We start from the raw sequence: 19,586 nt of genomic DNA, 5'->3' as shown, positions 1-19,586 counted from the left end.
TATCGATATCTCTATTTGCAGTAAAGAAAAATAGACAAAGACACACAGAAGGGCAAGTACTTTGTGCTAGCAATATAAACACACACTGAAAATCTACAGGCAATAATGTAAATCACAGAAGAATTAGCAACCACTGCTGTGTACCTGAAGAGTATGGAAATGTACAGCTCCAGCAGATACCAGTCTTCACAGCAGTGTATTTTTCTTGTTTAAAACCTAAAGGACAAACTGTATTACTTGAAAATAATTCTTTTAGCAAGAGTGTCATGCTTCAGATGGGGGTTTCACTAGTTGCTTAGCAACAACAACAGCTTATCCAAAAAGCATCTGTTTAGTACTGCTAACCAAAAAAAAAAAAACTACTGCGTAGTGGACACAGGTGGTTGGTTAAGCTTTGTATCCAGTAGGAAGCCTCTTAACAATGCTGGCTTTGTTTGGTCACTACTTTTAATTTAAAAGCATAAAATATGTTTTAGGCCTACTTGTGCTATGTAGTAAAATATTTTAACTTTTAGCACCTGAGTACCAGGTTTTAAATTCAGTCATTTCATGGACATCTGGATTAGCCTTTTTTGTTTTACTAGCATAATTCACCAGATTTGCACAAATAATTTATAGCAATAACAATAATTTAAGGCACAAAATAGTTGCAACTCAAGCAAAACATAAACAGCTTTATCCAAAATAAGCCTCACAAATAAAATGGACGACAGAAAAACTTCTCATTCAATCTAAAAGTTATATGATCTGTACATATTGCAAATGTGAAAAGCAAGAAATATTCTTGATTATGTTAGACAAAGGTGACATGTTTTTTTGTTGTTGTTTGTTTGTTTGGAATAGGCCTAAATAAGTTAGAAACTGCAAACTCATTATGCATTCATATCACATGCATTTTACCAAACAATTTCCCAAATCTGAAAGTTATATAAAAAAAACTGCTGCTTTTTTTGTCCAACTATGAATGATATTGTGAGACACAAAAAAGAAGAGAGAATCTCTATTATTCTGGTGAAAGGCCAAAGAAGATGCAACGCCCAGATGTTGCTGAGGCTGGCAACCCCCAGAATGGATTAACATAGTAAGAGTAAGGGCTGAGTTGGTCCTTAGTATCAGGACTAGATGAGAAACCTGTAACCTCTAGAGTGTGCACACTAACATACACACACTAAACCATATATTAAACGGTCCTACTGGCCAAAATAGTCAATAAATAAACGTCATAATCTTACAACAGCTTGTATTGTGTGCAACATCGCAGGAGAAATCAATTCACTTTGAAAAGATACAAAAGCATCACAATGAATCAGATTTCATTTCAACTTCAGTTTCAGTCATAATTCATGCTCCAAAAAAAAATCAAACTACACGCATGAACTCGGGTGTAAAGGCCAGCATTGTGACATATTCTCAGCACGCTCACATGTGTATTTTGTTGCCATTTTTTATTTCCATAAAGACTGTATTTAGTGCACCTTAATCTCCTCCCACCTGCCTGGTAAGGTTGCGCGCTCCCGGTGAGTTTTATAGCAACTGTTGCCCAGTGAGGCAGCGCCATAGTCACCGTAGTCCTGGCGACTGTAACCCACCAACAACAACCTCTCGCTCCATCATTACCACCTCCTCCATCATCCTCATCTTCATCAACCAGTCCACAGCTCAGGTTTGAATACACTCTTTATGTTTTTTTTTTTAGCGAGAATATAAGCCATAACTCTCTTCAGTAGATCAGTTTCTGAAGCAGTCGTTAATGCTCTTTTTTATGTTTCGTCTGCTATTGAACGAAGGCTCGGTGAATAGCTGGGGTAGTTTGCTAGCGAGGGTGTTTCTTTGTAACGTGTTAGCCTGCTTGCTAACGTTGACTGTAGATACCCACAGTTGTGAGAGGTCCATCTCGCTAGCAGGAGCTAGGTCTGTCGTCTCAAAGTGTGGTTTGTGGCCAGAACATTCCCAGGTGTAGTCTGCTTGGTAGAAAGCACGTTTTCCGTGGGACTTAATAGTTCACACTTACCATGCGGAGTGGTAACTTAGCATTGGTCTGGGCTAGTCACAGATGCTAGCTGGTCAGCTGGAGCAGGAGCAGGTGTCTGTTGTTGCTAGGTTGCTAACGTCAGCGTTGTCTTCTTATAATGCCTGTTGGTATCCATCTTCGGCTAATGTTTTGGTCATATTGCAAAGTTATATGTTTCTAATAGTTCAAATTATTGTGGTCATAGAAAATCATTAACGTTGATCAGTAATGAATAGTGCTGTGAGCTAGCTTTCCATACACTGACTGCTATTGACAATAGCTAAGCCATTACTTTCCCTTTTGTCTTAGGGAGCAAGGTAGCTTCGCTTGCTTTCCATCTTTCCTCTTTGCGGCATCAGATGGCTATGATAAGTTAGGCTATGTGATAACACAGCCACAATGTTAGAGAGAAAAAACTTGCATGTTTATATTAAAATACATTAATATTGCTACCCATTTTTGCCCCGAATCAATTAGTTACTACATGTGACTGTGCTTGTAAACGTCAAGGTTTAGCCACCGCTTTTATATCACCGGTATACTGCATAGTTTATGACTAAAAGTTAAAATATAACATATTGCATCTTCATGTGCGTGTGTATGTTTGTTTCCTTCGCTGGGTGCGCAAGATAGAGAAGGATGAGGAGTGTAGGAGTGTATTCAGTCCAGTTTGATTTTGATAAGGGGGTAGGTGCTTTGTCTTTAGGTATCAGGTTAATAGTGAGCTAGATTGACTTTAAGATTGCTCAATATTGTAAACTTGTATTTCAGGATTCTTTGATCCTATAAGTGGTTCACATAGGTAGACACTTGGTTTCTTAATGTTGCATCCCAGTTATTCTTGGCCTGGGTACACTGGGTCTCCTATGCAGCTGCGACCTCTGATTCCCGTTAGCAAAGAAAACAGGTGTGGATGTGCGTGTGGAGAGATGGATGCATTTCTAGTGGTGGTGGAACTAATGACCATCTCTGTGTGTCCACCATGGAGATCATATCTGGCCAAACATTGGCAGTCCCATCATAGTCCCTAGAATTTGGTTATTTTTAAAATGTGAGTAATGAATCACGTAGGCTATATGTAGCCACTCGTGTAGTAAGTTCTTTGTATAAGTAAGACCTGTCAGTGGGTCTGTCAGTGCCAGAGCGGTTCAAATTAATTACATCAAAAATAATGGTACATTTGTGCGTACTGAAGACAAAGCCCACAATAATTGAAATGTATTAAACTATGGACATATACAATCCAAAATAGGTCACGCAAAAATATCCTCAGAAACTCACATGCACCCACATACTAAACAGGATGTTGGGAACTGCTAGTTATCAGATCATGTTACCACTTACCTGTAGTCCAGTAGGGCAGAAATAGTACCATGCCACCTGCTGCCTAGATCCTGTTGCATTTCCAATCACTTAAAGAGGGGCTGATTAATTCATTTATTCAGTCATCCATTTTCATGGCTTAGCAGAATGCGGCATGTTTGGTTTGTTTTTTGCGCTACCTAACAGAAATATTGTATACTGTTGATGAAAAAAAGCACTCTAATGTCCTTGTTTTTCCATGTGGAGCTTACATCTTGCAACTACAACGAACAGTGTAGATCTACACTCCCTTAGACCTTTGGTAAACATTTTTGTTTCCCATAGTCCTGTCACGACATAAAATCAAAATAAATGTTGGAACACCAGCTTTGTTGTTTTTCCTTTTTGCCACCACTTACAGTAACCCATATTCAGTACTGATGCAGTGTTTTTGACATCAAAATCAGCAGTTCAGAATATAAGTCGCTTCCAGTTTTCTTTATGGTCTAACAACCCAGCTTCTAAACAAACACTGTACTTTGCATACCTCCCCCTTCTTCAGCACCCAGTTACAATTCCCTCTTTTTTTTCCTGCTGCACTACCACCTGGTCTTGCTCTGGTCTTGCTTTGGGTTGTTTGTACAGTATCTGTGTGAAAGGGAAAGATTTTTTTTGTGTGGTTTCCTTTTCGGCCAACTCTTATTTTTTATTTGGTGCCTACATGATCATTAGAGAGGTAAATGATGGTTCTGAGAATTCTGTGGTAGCTTGGACTGTGAACCTTGCACTCATTACTATTTGTTGTAATGTTAGCGAGAGGAATTGAGGGGAGAAAATGCTGGGCAAAATCTTGCCCTCCTTGGTGGCTTTTGTTCCTCTGTGTCTTTGTAGGGCTTGCACTTGCTCAGTGGAGCACAGCATTTAAGTGGGCCACAAGGGAGTGCCTGAATGTTGAGGAAAGAGGTGTGTGAATGTTATTTATATATATTTTAATGTGTGTGTGTGTGTATATGTATATATATATATATATATATATATATATATATATATATATATATATATATATATATATATATATATATATATATATATATATATATATATATATATATATATATATATATATATATATAATATAGTGTGTGGGTGTGTGTCTGTCTTTGTGTTTGATGAGGGGGTTGGGGTGAAGCAACAAGGGTGTGTTGTGATGTAGGGGCTCTTTTCCACGATCAGCTGTGCTCAGGCGGGGCATTTACTTTAGCGTTCAGACTGCACTGTGGAATATAAGTCTACATTGTCCTCTCTCCTCAAGTAATTTTTAGCATTGGGAAATAGTAAGCTGGAGGCTATAATTTGACTGTGTGGTATGACATTTTTATCAATTTGGTAGCCTGCACCGAAAGACTTTCACATTCAGGATAAAGGAGTCGCATGTGTTATCAGGCTGTCGTTTTGGGGAATTGTCATAATTTACAGTGTCTTGACAAAATCACAGAATATACTCATTTGCTTCTTTGAATAGCTTATTTTTTCACCAGCCAGACACCAGCCTGTCTAGCAACAGTCTGCTGACATGTCTGACAGCGATAGTATATGCACATATCCCCTTTCCCAAGGTGTTCAAAATAGTCATGCTATAAGCAGACGGCTTTGAGTTAATGAATCTCTGTGCCCCTGCATGTTTAAAGAAAGTGCAGAATTTTCCTTCTGCTTTACTATTCCTCCCTCTCCGTCTGCAACAGGGAAGATTGACTCAGCTTTTTATTCCAACATCGAGGTTAGTCACCCCAACACGAATAAAGTGATAGCCTTCATCCAAAGAAAAAGGCCAGTAGGATATTGAAGATAAAGGGAAGGAGCATACTGTCCCTAGAGATATTCAAAGCTGTTAGGAGACCCAGCTTAATTAACCAAGAGAGGCTTGTTCATGGAAACTGTGATGGGGAGGAGGTGTCCTTCCCTTGGAAGAAATAGGTGATGGTAGCCATACTATTATTATCTCACAAACACAGGTTCACCCTCAGTGATTCTTCTCACTTTCATCCTCATCACCAAAATAGTTCTCTTTTTGGTTAGTAAGTACTGTAGACATGGTCTCTAATGTACAATATTAGCCTGGCATTAGTAGTAAATTTGCTATCTTAAAAATTAAACTTGCTGTTGTTCTTAGAAGCCTACACTTTTCTATCTAATCTTAAGTTGCATTAAGGCTGTGAAAGTGAGGACTAACAGAGCAACACAGAGCAGCATCTATTTGGAGTTTGTTAAATATTAACTTGTTTTATGGCTGCGAACACGGAGACAAGACCATGTGTCACTGATGCATGAGGCTCTTAGTACATTGAGTACCACAAGGCAGAAACAGGTGTTAGGGTAGAATTGCTCTAGAGCTGCTTTAGTAGCATTGACTTGGGTAAAACAGACAAGACTCTGTGATGAAACCTCATGTTCTCTAGATTAGTATCTCATTTAGGCATAATTTATACCCTGGGCTAACCAGTTTATTAGTGTAATTATTGGATGAAAATTTCTTTATTTAAGTTTATGTAAGTTTTCATCATGTAATATGATTAAGGTGCTTTGTGATGTCAAGGACATGTGAAGTATAATGTTTATTCTTGTTGAGTTATTCTAGGGTAACGTTACTGCTTTCGGTGAAAATGTACTCATTATGTAATCCTTTTTTCCAACAACAACTAGAATGCAAACTGGTGTTAGTAAATGTACTCTTTGTCCTAGACCTGCTAAGTGTTCTTAACTGTGCCTCGCAATAAACAATTTTCTGACTCTGATGCCGCATAACCACTGGCTCAATGAAACATGTACAACTCCAATTCTAAAGAAGTTGTGATGTGTAAAACGTAAATAAAAACAGAAAACACAAAAACTTCATCAACCCATATTTTATTCACAATAGAACTTAAACAATATATCAGATCTTGCAACTGAGACGTTTCACTGTTTCATGGAAAATATTAACTAATTTTAAATTTAATGGAAGCAACACATCTCAAAAAAGTTGGAAAAGGAATTGCCGCAAATCAGAAACAAATGGAGGGGTATTTGACAACTAGTTAGATTAACTGGCAACAGCTCAGTAACATGACTGGGTATAACAGGAGCATTTCAGAGCTGCAGAGCCTCTGGAATGTAAAGATGGGCAGAGGTTCGCACCAAAAAATTGTAGAACAATTTCAGAAAAATGTTTCTCAATGTAAAATTGCAAAGGCTTTGAAGATCCCACTATCTACAGTATATAATCTCATGAAAAGATTCACAGAATCAGGAGGAACCTCTGTGTGCAAGGGACAAGACTGAAGGTCAAAACTGGATCCATGTGATCTCTGTGTCCTAAGGCAGCACTGCATTAAAAACAGACACTATTCTCTACTGGACATCAATGCATGGGCTCAGGATCACTTCCAGAAATCACTGTATGTGAACACAGTTCACTGTGAAATCCACAAATGTAAGTTAAAGCTGTATCATGCAAAGAAGAAGCCAAATGTGAACTCGATCCAGAAACGATGTTGTGTTCTCTGGCCCAAATTTCATTTAAAATGGTCTGAGGCAAAATGGAAAACTGTTCTGTGGTCAGATGAATCAAAATTTGAAATTGTTTTTGGAAACAGTGGACGCCGTGTCCTGCGGCCAGAGAGGAGAGGAACCATCCAGCTTGTTATCAGCAGAGAGTTCAAAAGCCTGCATCTCTAAAGGTATGTGTGTGCATTAGTGCCTTGTGCCTACAGCAGCTTACACATCTGGAAAGGCACCATCAAAACTGAAAAGTACATAGAGGTTTTAGAGCAACATATGCTCCCATCTAGACGATGTCTCTTTCAGGGAAGGCCTTGCATATTTCAGCAAGACAATGCTAAATCACATACTGTAGCCATCACAACAGCATGGCTTTGCAAGAGAAGAGCCATGGTGCTGAACTGGCCTGTCTGCAGTCCAACATCAACAGAAAACGTTTGACTTATCATAAAATGAAAAATCCATCAACAAAAGACGGCTTAGCAGGTAGAATCTTGCATCAGACAAGAATGGGACAACATTCCTCTACTAAAACTTAAGAAACTGGTCTCCTCACCTCCTAGACATTTACAGATGGGTTATAAAAGAAGAGGGGACGCCACACAATGGTAAACATCACCCTCTTCCAACTTTTTTGAGTGTTGCCATCAAATTCAAAATGAGCTAATATTTTCCATGAAATGTCTCTCAGCTTCAACATCTGATATATTGTTTATGTTGTATTGTGAATAAAATATGGGTCGATAAGAATGCAAATCACTGCATTCTGTTTTTATTTATGTTTTACACATCTTCCCAAAATTTGAGGAATTGGGGTTGTATCATGTGGTATTCTCACTGATCATGACCATTATCGATATAAAGATTGTTGTCTTCGTCTTATTTAGGCGCCATGCAGACCCCTGAAGCAGGCGCTGACTCCACCTCCACTGTCCCTCTACAGACCACTGTGCCTGTCCAGCCTACCGGCTCCACCCAGCAGGTGCCTGTCCAGCAACAGGTACGTCCAGCTTGCCCGTGACTGTATTTATGTCTGAATGTTCCTGCACAAGTGCGGATACTGTACAGTACTTGCACTCATGTGTTTCTAAGTACAATTTGCGTTTTTACTTTAATTAAATAATTCATTTGCAGCTCCTGTGATTTCCTTTGCCAGGTTCAGACTGTTCAACAGGTTCAGCATGTTTACCCAGCACAGGTGCAGTATGTGGAGGAAAACAGTGGCGTCTACACCAATGGCAACATGTGAGTCAGTCTGCTACCCAGCTCTGCTTTTATACCATTCCACAAATGTTAGCACTACATCCCTGCTGCCTGTTCTTTTGCCTCTTATGTCTCGTCATGCCATCATGTCAGAAGCACATCATGTTAGTGGGAGTGCTTTTTTATTTTTGCTTTTGTTTTTTCTGAAGAATGTGCAGTTGTGTTTAATTGTGCTCCGCTACCTGAAAATGTGATGATGTGATGCAATCGTCCCAAAAAATGTCATGTTAATTTAAAATGTGGATATTTTGAATGAATCCAATCTTGATTACATTATGAATGTGCTGACAGTATTACTACACAAACAAAAACAATGATACAGTACTTTCTGTAACAGGTCTGTCATAAAATATCAGAGCTACTTTGAAAGTTGTAATCAAAGTACTATATTTATTTATTTAAATTGTTTTGCTTTGCGCATACTGACTGCCTGCCATCATCTCTTCTGAACAGAAGAACCTACTCGTACTCAGAGCCGCAGCTGTATAGCCAGAACAGTGGAGGGAGCTACTTTGACACACAGGGCAGCTCATCACAAGTTTCCACTGTGGTGACATCTCATGGCATGACCAGCAATGGAGGAGGGGGCAGTGGAGGGATGAGCATGGGCCTGGCAGGGGCACAGGTAATCAGCAGCAGTTCTGGGGCTTACCTCATGGACAATGCTGGACCCCACCCTGCCACCCAGACCGCACGGGCCTCCCCAGCTACTGTAAGTGCATTGCATGCATCCTTACCTGCATTTGCCTGCCTGCTTTCTGACTATTGTTTTTAGTGACTTTTTTAGTAACTTCTGCCTTTTCCCTCTTTAGCTTCCCACAGCAATGTGTTTGCCAACACTCTTCATATTAGAATAGATGCTTTTTTTTGTCCCAGTTTCTGAATAAATGCACTGGTTTGATGCAAAGTTTAGGATAATAGCATCTTTATTAGAGTGACATATTTTTGCTCAGTATTTGCAAAATTTCTGTGCATACACTTTATGCCCCATTATATTGGAAAAAAATGTGTCCACCTGTTTCACATATGTGTTTGGTGCATTTACTTCTGGCGAGGAGCCTTTTTGTGATGTGTGCTGTGTAGTTCTTTTTAGTGATCTTACTACTCCCAGTTCACATTGTAATCCTTAAAATTTCCCATTTCATCCATGTGTTTACTAAAGCTAAAACCTGAAAGACGGGTGTAGTATGGAGTAAAAGCAAACTCGCCCAGGAATCAAGAGAGTGTTGCTTTGGACAAAGCACAAGAGCCATGCTCGATAACTATAGATTGTAAAATGCCTAATGGGCAACCAAAGTCCACTGTAATGGCACTTTGTAGCAGAAATGTAGCCATGGTATGATACTGACATTTGTTTAGTGTTTAAAACGTTTTTATGCAAAAACAATTTGAGTGCATGTAACTGCTTCAGCTAAACATCAGCTGTTCTATCTCTAACCTGAAGGATGTATTAGTTAGGGTTTGTAAAAGTTTCAGTTCTCAATTAAACTTCTCCTCTTCCCCAGCTTTTGACCATAACTCTTGAAGTTGAAGTGTCTTTTGGTTTTTATAATGGACTTTTTCTCCATACATGATAGTTGGTATAAGTAGTTCTTTGCTAGTGGAGTCTAGAAGGGTTGTATTTCCATGACTATACAGGACTTATGTAGTTGCTCATGTTGAGCTTACTTCATGTTACACTTTCTCATCAAATAATTCCCTGAAATGCCAAATAGTCTTTTTTTTGCTTGGGTTTAGTGGTGCTTGCTTTGTGATCTTTTTAGACTCTGTTTGTTTTTTTGTTGTTGTTGTTGTTGCCAGTGGCCAGTAATGTGTACTTCTTTATTTTTTTTCCTTGCTTTTTATTTCCCCCTCTTACATTTTGTTGTCCTGTGCTTCGTGGTTTATCAGATTGAAATGGCAATTGAGACGCTCCAAAAATCTGAGGGTTTATCCAGTCAGAGAAGCTCGCTGCTCAACAGCCATGTAAGTTGCTTGCACTTGCCTCACCTTGACTTCAGCTAAACTCACTCTCTTGCCGTTCTGCTTTTTTCAACTCTCTATATGTTTGAGTTTGGTGCAGTGCTTGCTGTTTTGGTTTCTGGGTGAAATTATTTTTATTGCTCTAAATTCACTGGCTGCTATAGAAATGCTTTTGCATAGCTGTGAAGTGGCACTGGCTATTTGTCTTATGTGTTTCCAGACAGTATGTGAGGACAAGTGTGTGAATCCTGTGTGTTCCTTTGTAGCTCCAGTGGCTGTTGGACAATTATGAGACTGCAGAGGGCGTAAGTCTACCACGATCAACCCTCTACAATCATTATCTGCGTCACTGCCAGGAGCAGAAACTGGATCCTGTAAATGCAGCCTCTTTTGGCAAACTCATCCGCTCCATCTTCATGGGACTCCGTACAAGGCGCCTTGGAACAAGGCTAGCTATTTTAGCTTCCTCTTGTTCAAACAAATTTTTTCACCCATGTGACTATGGTAAAGTGTGTTTACTTTTTTTTTTTTTTTTTTTTTTTGGGTTTTGCAGAGGGAACTCCAAATACCATTATTATGGTATACGTGTAAAACCAGATTCCCCACTCAATAGACTCCAAGAAGACATGCAGTATATGGCTCTCAGGCAGCAACCTGTTCAGCAGAAACAGAGGTATACAGACAGCTACACTACACATGCATCAATACATGCAATGCTAGTCGCAGTTTTCATAGATACTGAAGTGAACTATGTGGTTTCAGATTCAAGCCAGTGCAGAAGTTTGATGGAAGCTCTGGAGAGAACTACTCAAGTGGCGGCCAGCATCAACCTGGTGCAGCAGAACAGACAGTCATTGCACAGAGCCAGCACCACCAGCAGTTCCTAGGTCAGCTGCTTCCTAAAACCAAATACATGTGAAATTAACTTATATTACAAATTGTACTTATTGCTCTTTCTTTTTCTAATACCCCATACAGACGCATCACGGGCACTCCCTGACTTTGTAGAGCTGGACCTGGGACAGAGCAATACAGAGAACATCAGTCCAGACGATGTGAAAGCTCTCCAAGCTCTTTATAGAGAGCACTGTGAGGTTAGATAAAGTGCATTATTTTGGCACAAGTGAGCTGTGGACAGAGGGTCCATCCCTCTTCAGTGTAAAGAAAGCTAGGTAATCTAATACTGTAGCATTCATTGATATAGCATAATCAATATGACTATTCAGGCATTTTGGCTGTACATTTTCCATTTGAGCTGCCTCTACACGCTTTAATTCATCTACCCATAAATTTATAGTATATTAAAGGGCGACTTCGCCAGTTTTCAACTTGCTCTCTATGGTTTTTGTTTCGAGTGTAAATGTATAATATTGCTTTTAAACTTGCTTCTGACTTCCCTATATTAAAAATATTTCTGTGCTTCTAGCTGAAAAGCCTAAGGAGTTTTTCATTATTAGGAGTTCAGATGATCTGGGGTCATCTGGTGGAGCTCTGGAAAAGCAGGTTGACCATGATTAGAAACTCCAAAGTCAGAGCAACAAGATGAGATCCCTCCAAGTGATGTCACCTGGAGCCATTTTTCCAGCTAGAAGTAGAGAGATATTGTGTATATCGGGAATTCAACCGGAAGTTTTATGGCATTTATGTACATGTACTATCCAAAGTAGAACTAAAAAGAAGCAAGTTCAAAATCAGTGAAGGTGTCCTTTAAGTTTATATTCTCTCCTTGAACCTAGTCTGTGATTTTCTGCATAATGGATACTGCACATGTCTTTATCTACTAGTATGTATCATGACAGCAGATTAGAAGTTTAGCCATATAGTTTAATCTTATTAAAGCTATCTTTAATAAGAAGATGCTGGTAACACTTAAAATACTGAACTGAAGTTTTACAAATTTTGAAAAAGAACATGCACTTAAAGTCTGGCTGGATTCAGATTGTGGAAACTTTGGGAAAGGTCATATGTGTTTATAGTGACAGTAAGCTTCGTAAATGCCAGCTGCTGGCATTTTGGAACAGAATTTTCTCTTCATCTTGTGAAGTTTTCAGTCAAAGTTCTTCCTAATGACTGGAAAACATCCACAGGTGATGACCAAATGCCTTTTGGTTTGACAGACAGCTGTCAACCCATATTAGTAAGGCCAATTTACTCAAAATTACCAAAAAATGGATTTCCTCATGTACATCTAGTTCTTTTTAGTCCTGCAGAAAATGATTTGATGGTTTTATTATTTTTTTGCTTCTCTGAGGCAAGGAAGTCATTTGACTATGTCTTAGTTAATCCACAGACTTTACTATCAAGAGGGACCATATATGTAATTGTGCGAAGTGGTTCCTAATCAAACGTTTCACTTATTTTGTTTCAGGCTATCCTGGATGTGGTTGTGAACCTACAATTCAGTTTGATTGAAAAGCTGTGGCAGACATTCTGGCGTTATTCTCCCTCTGATTCAGTAGAAGGTGCAACGGTAACAGAAAACAGGTGAGGTCAAATGTAATCTTAGTGTGTTAAATATGGTACTGAAGATAAATATGAGCTCACACAACATATTTAACCGGAATATATGTGAAATTTATTTTTGAATATTCTGAGATCAAAAAGCCTTTTTGTGTGATTTGTTTATTGTACAGCAGCATTAGTGAGATAGAAGCCCGGCTCCCCCAATCACAACTACTGGTGCTGTGCAGAAACGAGACTGTACTTAAATGGATGAGTACATGTGACCACCTAATGTACCAAGCCCTTGTGGAGATCCTCATTCCTGATGTCCTGAGACCCATTCCCAGTGAGCCACTCGCATACACTCCACATACATTCCACATAGTTACTTTGTTGTTGTGGTAATGCTTGTAATGTCATAATTCACTTTTGTGTTTCAGGTGCCTTGACTCAAGCCATTCGCAACTTTGCCAAAAGCCTGGAAGGCTGGCTCAGTAATGCCATGAATGCCATTCCACAGAGAATGATACAGACCAAGGTATTCTACTGCAATATTTTTAAAGGGTCTACATTCATGAAAAAGATAGACGATGTATTAGAATATGCAATGAATCCACACTTTATATTTGCTTTAGGTAACACCTGCACTTTTGTGTGCATTATTTATTTTTTATTTTTTTACAGATTGCCGCTGTTAGTGCCTTTGCGCAAACACTGCGCAGATACACATCTCTGAACCACCTGGCTCAGGCGGCACGTGCTGTGTTGCAAAACACGTCACAGATCAACCAGATGCTGAGTGATCTCAACCGTGTTGATTTTGCCAATGTACAGGTCAGAACACATCTTTGTGTTGAGACAGTCAGCAGTGGTTCTTTTGTTATGTGAATTGTAATATTCTTTCTCTATAATCCATAATGGCAAGAGAATATTTTTTTTATTTCCTGTTGGCTTTCACTGTACAAGTTTGAACCCCCAGTTCTTTTTCTGTGTTGCTGAATAGGAGCAGGCTTCATGGGTGTGCCAGTGTGAGGAGGGAGTGGTACAGCACTTGGAGCAGGACTTCAAGGCCACACTACAGCAGCAAAGCTCTTTGGAGCAATGGGCATCCTGGCTGGACAATGTGGTCACTCAGGTGCTCAAGCCCTACGAGCACCGACCCAGCTTCCCCAGAGCAGCTCGACAATTCCTGCTCAAATGGTCCTTCTACAGGTCTGCAAAACAACAACCATACTGAGGCCAGCTAAAAGTGTGCAGCATTTTTTTAAAGAGGCAAAACGCAGACAATGTTTGCTTTTTGTTTTTGTTTTTTTTTAAATCCCCTATGACTTTGCAGCTCTATGGTGATCAGGGACCTGACCCTGCGCAGTGCTGCCAGCTTTGGTTCCTTCCACCTGATTCGACTGCTGTATGACGAGTACATGTTTTACCTAGTGGAGCATCGTGTGGCCCAAGCTACTGGAGAGACGCCCATTGGTGTCATGGGGGAGGTACAACTGTGGCATCTTATTTTATTTTTTTATGTATTATTTGGTTAAATGACGTAAAAACAATGCTACTAATGACCCGACTAATCTTGTTGTTTGTTTCTATTTTCAGTTCGACAGCCTCAACACTCTGTCCCTTGCTAACATTGATAAAGGTATGTGGCAAAATGTATCATGCACAATTATGTACACTATACCAGAAGTCAACAATCAATTGAATTCAGTTGGTCAAATATAAATATATGGGTCATGAGCTGAGATTTATCAGACTTTCTGTATCAGCACTAGAATTATTGCCCTATTTGAAAACCAAAATGTAATGGCCAAGACATACTGAAGCTCATCTTAAATTATTCAGAACCAGCACAATACAACACACATACAGAAAAGTATGTTCCGGTATCATACTGTCATTAACATTTATACACTGATATATTTGATTCTATTCTTGCCCGTAATTTAAAAGTGTTCAGTTGAAAGAAAATATCCCATGTAATGTCAATTTGAAAAACATGCAGCATGTGCAAAAAAACGTGATGCTGATGTAGGAATGTTTTCAATTAAACAAGACACACTGATTGCAGTTCTGTAGAACTGACTCATCACCCAACCAGTTACACAAAGGAATGATTGGGCAAAGAAGTAACTGTGGTACAATGGAACACATCAAATAATAAAACTCCTCATAAGTGAATTCTGGCGTTTATACAAGAATTTTCTGTTTTGCTTTTCTATCTCTAGATGAAACGAGTGGGATGGACAGTGACTTAGAGGAGGACACAGAGGACTCCGGGGAACCTCTTGCCAAGCGGGAAAAGTCTGAGCATGAGGTGATCCAGGTAATCCAGGTTGGGGCACTAGAGGACGGGTCACACCCTGTGGTGGGGGTCGTCCAGCCAGGTGTCCTCCACTCACTCCCTCAGCCCCCACAGGACCACACTGAACACATCTTCACCCCATCAGCTGGTACTCCCACCATCCGTCACTGCAGCACCACAGGCAACACCTATGCGTCTGTTTGAGGGTCCAATTGCACAGACAACCCTGTCTGGCCTATTTTTGCTGTCTCACTCTCTACATATCTTTCTCTCTTAAGTCTAAATGTTTCCATCTTCTTCATGCATTGTCTCTGCACTTGTGTGCACACGCTCTCCTGTCCCTATCCAGCCTGGTCAGTGGAGGAGTGCTGTAATGCTGTTACTCTGGCCAAGATGTGCTGTCCATGTCTGACGGCTTAGATTGTGGATGTGGTGTCATCCCATAAGTCTGTGTTTTATCACAATGTGGCAGCTAGTGGAAGGGACCTGGAGGAAAAGGACCAATTTAAACTATTAAATGTATCCTGGTTAGGCCTGACTTATTTAGACAGGTTTTACCTTGAAAGAAGGTTAAACTCCTACATACTACTGATGTCTCAGAGCTCAAATCCACGTCACTAGTCCCAGTGGAGACTTCGCCTATGGTACATAGTTTTGCTGAATTTTCAGTTGGTATTACCCAAAACTCATGGTGCTATTATTGTGTTTTGTTAGAAGTTTCAAGTTAGCCCTCCTAATTTTAGTAAGCTGTCTGTCAGAATGCTTTCCAATTGCTAAAAAATGTTTGATTGAACATATTTTTGAGTATGTTTGTACAGTATGTAGCTAAAAACAAAGGGATGACTTTTTAAGTATGTATCACATTTAGTGGGGTGGTTTTACCTTTTTCTTAAATTATTGGAAGCAAACCTGCTGAGAACTACTTATAGCTTTTAGCCACAGAAAAGAAAACCCCATAAGAATTATCTGTGCTGCTACTCATGTATAAAGAAATCAGATTGAGAAGACCTGTTGTATGAAACCAATTCCTCAGTCCTAGCTGCCTTTTGTTTCTTTTAAATGCAATGCGGTATGGTTTAAATGATGAGGTGTAATCTTGAAAACAACTTGCTGGACATGTTCCCCTGGTTTTGCTATTTCTGTCTTAATGAAATTTCTTTAGTTCTCGAAGGATCAAAAGCAAATCAACAAGAAGAAGCTGAAAGGGAGCCATTTGGGCCACCTAAGAGCTGTCTCACAGTGCCATGTTGCAGAGCAGAAGGAATGTCAGGGATTTAATGTACCTCGGCTTTATCATAGTGCCTTATCCTTAAATGCAGCTGTCTTTGTAGTCCTGACTGCGTGGTGTAGAGAGCCCCACATTGTCCCAGCCACACATTTGGCTTTTTGGTGACTTGTGGCTGGATTTGGGCTGGCTCATCAGTGTTGAGATGAAGGGATGCAGGCACAGACGCACCTAGTGTTTTTCTCCGGATCAGCTCTAGTAAGCTTATTACTTATCTGAATCATGGTCTTTAGCCTTGCTCCTGCCCTAACTCTGCCCTCTTGAGGCCTATTCTTGCATTAGTCTTTGTTATTGGTTGGTGTGTGTGGGTGTGTGGGTCAGAAAGGGACCAAGAACATGGATTGCATAGGTCTACACTGTGTTTTTATGTGCACGTATATAAGCCTGTGTGTGTGTGTGTGTGTGTGTGTGTGTGTGTGTGTGTGTGTGTGTGTGTGTGTGTGTGTGTGCGTGCGCGTGTTCCTCTGTGTGCGTGCGTTGAAACACATCCATCATTCACCCTACCTCAAACCAGTGGTGCCAGCCCTTTGACGCGTGCAGCACAGTCACCAAATCTTATTGCACACACATCACTGTACTGCACAAATCTCAACATGACAGAGAAAATCTGCAGTGCTTTTCTCTCACCTCTGATACACTTTCATTTCAGTTTTTAACCCATAAAATGCTAAATCCTTTGTTCCCTGTTTAAATATCTTCTTTGTACAATGGACCAAAAGTAGATATTTTCTGATATTCAAAGAGATATATAGATAAATATACAGTATATATATGTATAGTATATATATATATATATATATATAATGACACTACATATATTTGTTGCTTTTTATGTGGTTTATCTGATTGTTTTTATGTGATCGTTTACTTTGGTAGCTCCTCTGTAATTAGTTCATAGACTGTGAAATGGGGAAGGCATGGGGACTAACTTCTGATTCGTTAGACTACTTCTATACTTGAACTGTTTATAGGCTTGTATGTTGTGAAGGTTATTTAGATTAATCCTCTAAATAGGAGCAATTTGTTACTAAAATAATTTTTGTTCTTGTTTTTCCATGCCTTTTGAAATTTACTTGCAGAAATCTTTATTTATTGATATTTATTCTGTTTGCATTTTTTGGTTTAGATGCTTATTTTATGATTGGTACTACAGATAAAGAATTACGATTTGTATAGCTGCAAGGAGCAGATGTACTGTACAAAAGCAACAGGAAAGTTTTTTTTGTTTTTTTTTTTGATTGATTTAAGGGTTGGTACTGTATTTGTTATAATTAGTTCTTTAGGGTAGGTCACTAGTCCAAAAAGTCCAGAAGAAGAGAAGTTTTAAGTAGGAAAAAGTGCTCAGCAGTAAAGGAAGATGGGAAAGTGCAAATACTGCATGTCAAGTAGAATACTGGACAAATGATTCTCAGATGTTTTGTTAAATTTTTAAGACCCTGAGAAATCAAAACCCTGAAGACATTACTAATTTATTAAATCTACTGTACACATCTCATACTGTAGCCTTACTCTGATCCTACTATCTTGAGGCTTTGGCTTTCTTATTGTATTGCAGTTTGACAAGTCAGCATGAAAAGGTCAATGAACTTAAAGTAGTTACAAGTGTAAGGCCTGGGGCATTTTGTTTATATCAGTCTGTGACCATAATTAACTTTTTGAACTGTCAAAGGCAAGTTGGGAGAATCTGTTTAAAAGTAACGAAAATATGAGATTAAAAAAAATGGCTAAACAAACATAAGGCCTGGATAATCTGATGTTGTCTCCAGAGCCACACATGTATGTATGTATTTATGTAAACACATAGTAACAGCAAGAAATGAACTACCCCATTCCTAAGAGCTCACGTAACTAACTTTGAGAATTCCGTTGTGAAGATGGATAGGGTTCTGTCTGTAAAAGTCAAATCTTTGAAATGCATCATATATCTAGGTAGTATCTACAGGTTAGGAAAAAATGCTTTGCAGGATATATTATCTTGCCTATGGTGTTTCTACGTTATATCAATCTCTGCGCCCTTGTCATATAAATTAACTAAAACACTGTAGATGGTAACTTGTATTATTTTGTGCCTAAAATAAGAGCCGTTTCATTTTTTTTATTCTTACGTGCTTTAGGATCATAAGTGCTTTCTGGTCTTGCACACCTACAATGTGCTGCTAGAAATTATTTCTCTGTTAGGGTTTTTCTCCCATTTGTTTTATTTATTTTTTTACATATGTGCCAGACAGTGATTTAGCTTTCTGCATCTCAGAGCCTGCCTGGTTGACACTGGACTGATGTTAATGCTGCCAACACAATTGTAGTTTATTTCTCTTTGAAATATTTTTTTAACTAGTGTTTGCAAATGAGCCTGTTTCCAACTAGAAAACCTGAAAAAAAAAATTACAAATAAAAATACACATAAGATATTCCTTAACTTGTCATAGGAGCGAAAGCTAAGAAATGCCTCTTTACCTGGATAATATGGCAGCTTCAGTGACCCATAGCAGACTCCAGTGCCTTTAATTTCACCCTGGCCACAGCAAAGGGCCTGGGTGATTATTGGGTCTCTGGTGGGCTACAGATCAAGGCTATCGGATCAGACGTTTCAATGCCCATTTGCTGCCACCGCGAAGACACCAGGGCTAAGGAAGCATAAAGACCTGTCCTCAGACTGGACACTTGTTTACTGGATGTGACAACACACACACACGCCCACACACACACACACTCTTAGTAGTTTACACATGGTAAATTACCTGCAAAAGGCTTTTTATTGTATAGAACTGGTTAATGAACACAGAGTGGCTGTAAGTAAAAATTCTCTCTTATGACTTGTTTTTTTCATTATTGTGCTATTTTTTTGTCAATGATATTTCCTGAATGCTGTGACCAGTTTGAGAATTGTATTTGGATGTTTTGAAGTGCCATTTGACAGTCTAGTGAGTCGTGGCCATCTGTAGCACGCTCTAATGCAAGCACAAACATTTGGCAGTGGCATTTAGGGAAGGTTTTTATTTTGATTTACACTAGACAAGAATATGTATATATCAACATCTAACTGAAATTTGTCTTAAGTTTTTTTGTTCTTTTAATGAAAATTTTATCAGCTATGTTGGCTAAAGTGCTTTTGTGATTTCTTTTTCTTTTTTTTTGTTTTTGTGGGGGATAACTTATGGTATGATAAAAATATACCCACAAATTTCATGTGACTCTTTTTGTGTGCCGTTCAGTTTCCTTCATATACTGTATCTCCTCAAATTGGCAAGCAAACCAATGCGTGTAGGGTGATTTGTATTGTGCATTTTACATCAATTGGGGGGCTTTTATATTTATAAAAACATTTAGTGTTGTATTGATGATTATAGAAATTATTAAAGACACGTAGTTTGGTTTCCTGAAAATTTCAGATCTCAGCTCAGGCTAGCTTCTTAGTGTTGTTTTCTTAAAAATTGTGACTTGTCTTTGCAGTAATAAACGTTTTCTTGTTCAGTCCGTAT

At 39.1% G+C, this 19,586-nt stretch overlaps 1 protein-coding gene across 5 annotated transcripts; it reads left to right on the top strand.

The window, feature by feature from the left end:
* Nucleotides 1-1,243: 1,243 nt before the first annotated feature.
* On the top strand, nucleotides 1,244-19,578 carry rfx3 (regulatory factor X, 3 (influences HLA class II expression)). Of its 5 annotated transcripts, XM_067483682.1 has the most exons (18): nucleotides 1,247-1,663; nucleotides 6,946-7,029; nucleotides 7,738-7,850; nucleotides 8,007-8,095; nucleotides 8,567-8,825; nucleotides 10,004-10,078; nucleotides 10,342-10,523; nucleotides 10,629-10,748; nucleotides 10,838-10,962; nucleotides 11,054-11,169; nucleotides 12,444-12,559; nucleotides 12,709-12,863; nucleotides 12,958-13,055; nucleotides 13,202-13,351; nucleotides 13,521-13,729; nucleotides 13,854-14,007; nucleotides 14,117-14,159; nucleotides 14,746-19,578. In XM_067483682.1, the coding sequence occupies exons 3-18, from the start codon at nucleotides 7,743-7,745 to the stop codon at nucleotides 15,024-15,026; spliced, it is 2,280 nt and encodes a 759-aa protein (XP_067339783.1). In that variant the 5' UTR covers nucleotides 1,247-1,663; nucleotides 6,946-7,029; nucleotides 7,738-7,742; the 3' UTR covers nucleotides 15,027-19,578. The 5 variants fall into 5 exon arrangements, with proteins under 5 accessions (XP_067339786.1, XP_067339783.1, XP_067339785.1 ...); XM_067483681.1 differs by lacking the exon at nucleotides 6,946-7,029 and having other exon boundaries at nucleotides 1,250-1,663; XM_067483683.1 differs by lacking the exons at nucleotides 1,247-1,663; nucleotides 6,946-7,029 and adding an exon at nucleotides 4,565-5,090.
* Nucleotides 19,579-19,586: the final 8 nt, after the last annotated feature.

The sequence above is a fragment of the Channa argus genome, chromosome 18, assembly GCF_033026475.1.
Source record: "Channa argus isolate prfri chromosome 18, Channa argus male v1.0, whole genome shotgun sequence".
In the NCBI taxonomy this organism is placed as follows: Eukaryota; Metazoa; Chordata; class Actinopteri; order Anabantiformes; family Channidae; genus Channa; species Channa argus.
The sequence above is the reverse complement of the archived record's forward strand: the minus strand, read 5'-3'. Positions and strand labels throughout refer to the sequence as shown.

Bases quoted from the DNA above. Each gene is read 5' to 3' on its own strand.
- rfx3 (XM_067483682.1), top strand. From the start codon at position 7,743: ATGCAGACCCCTGAAGCAGGCGCTGACTCCACCTCCACTGTCCCTCTA. The intron at 10,524-10,628 runs GCTAGCTATTTT...TGGGTTTTGCAG, and splicing joins ACAAGGCGCCTTGGAACAAG to AGGGAACTCCAAATACCATT. The intron at 12,560-12,708 runs GTGAGGTCAAAT...TTTATTGTACAG, and splicing joins GCAACGGTAACAGAAAACAG to CAGCATTAGTGAGATAGAAG.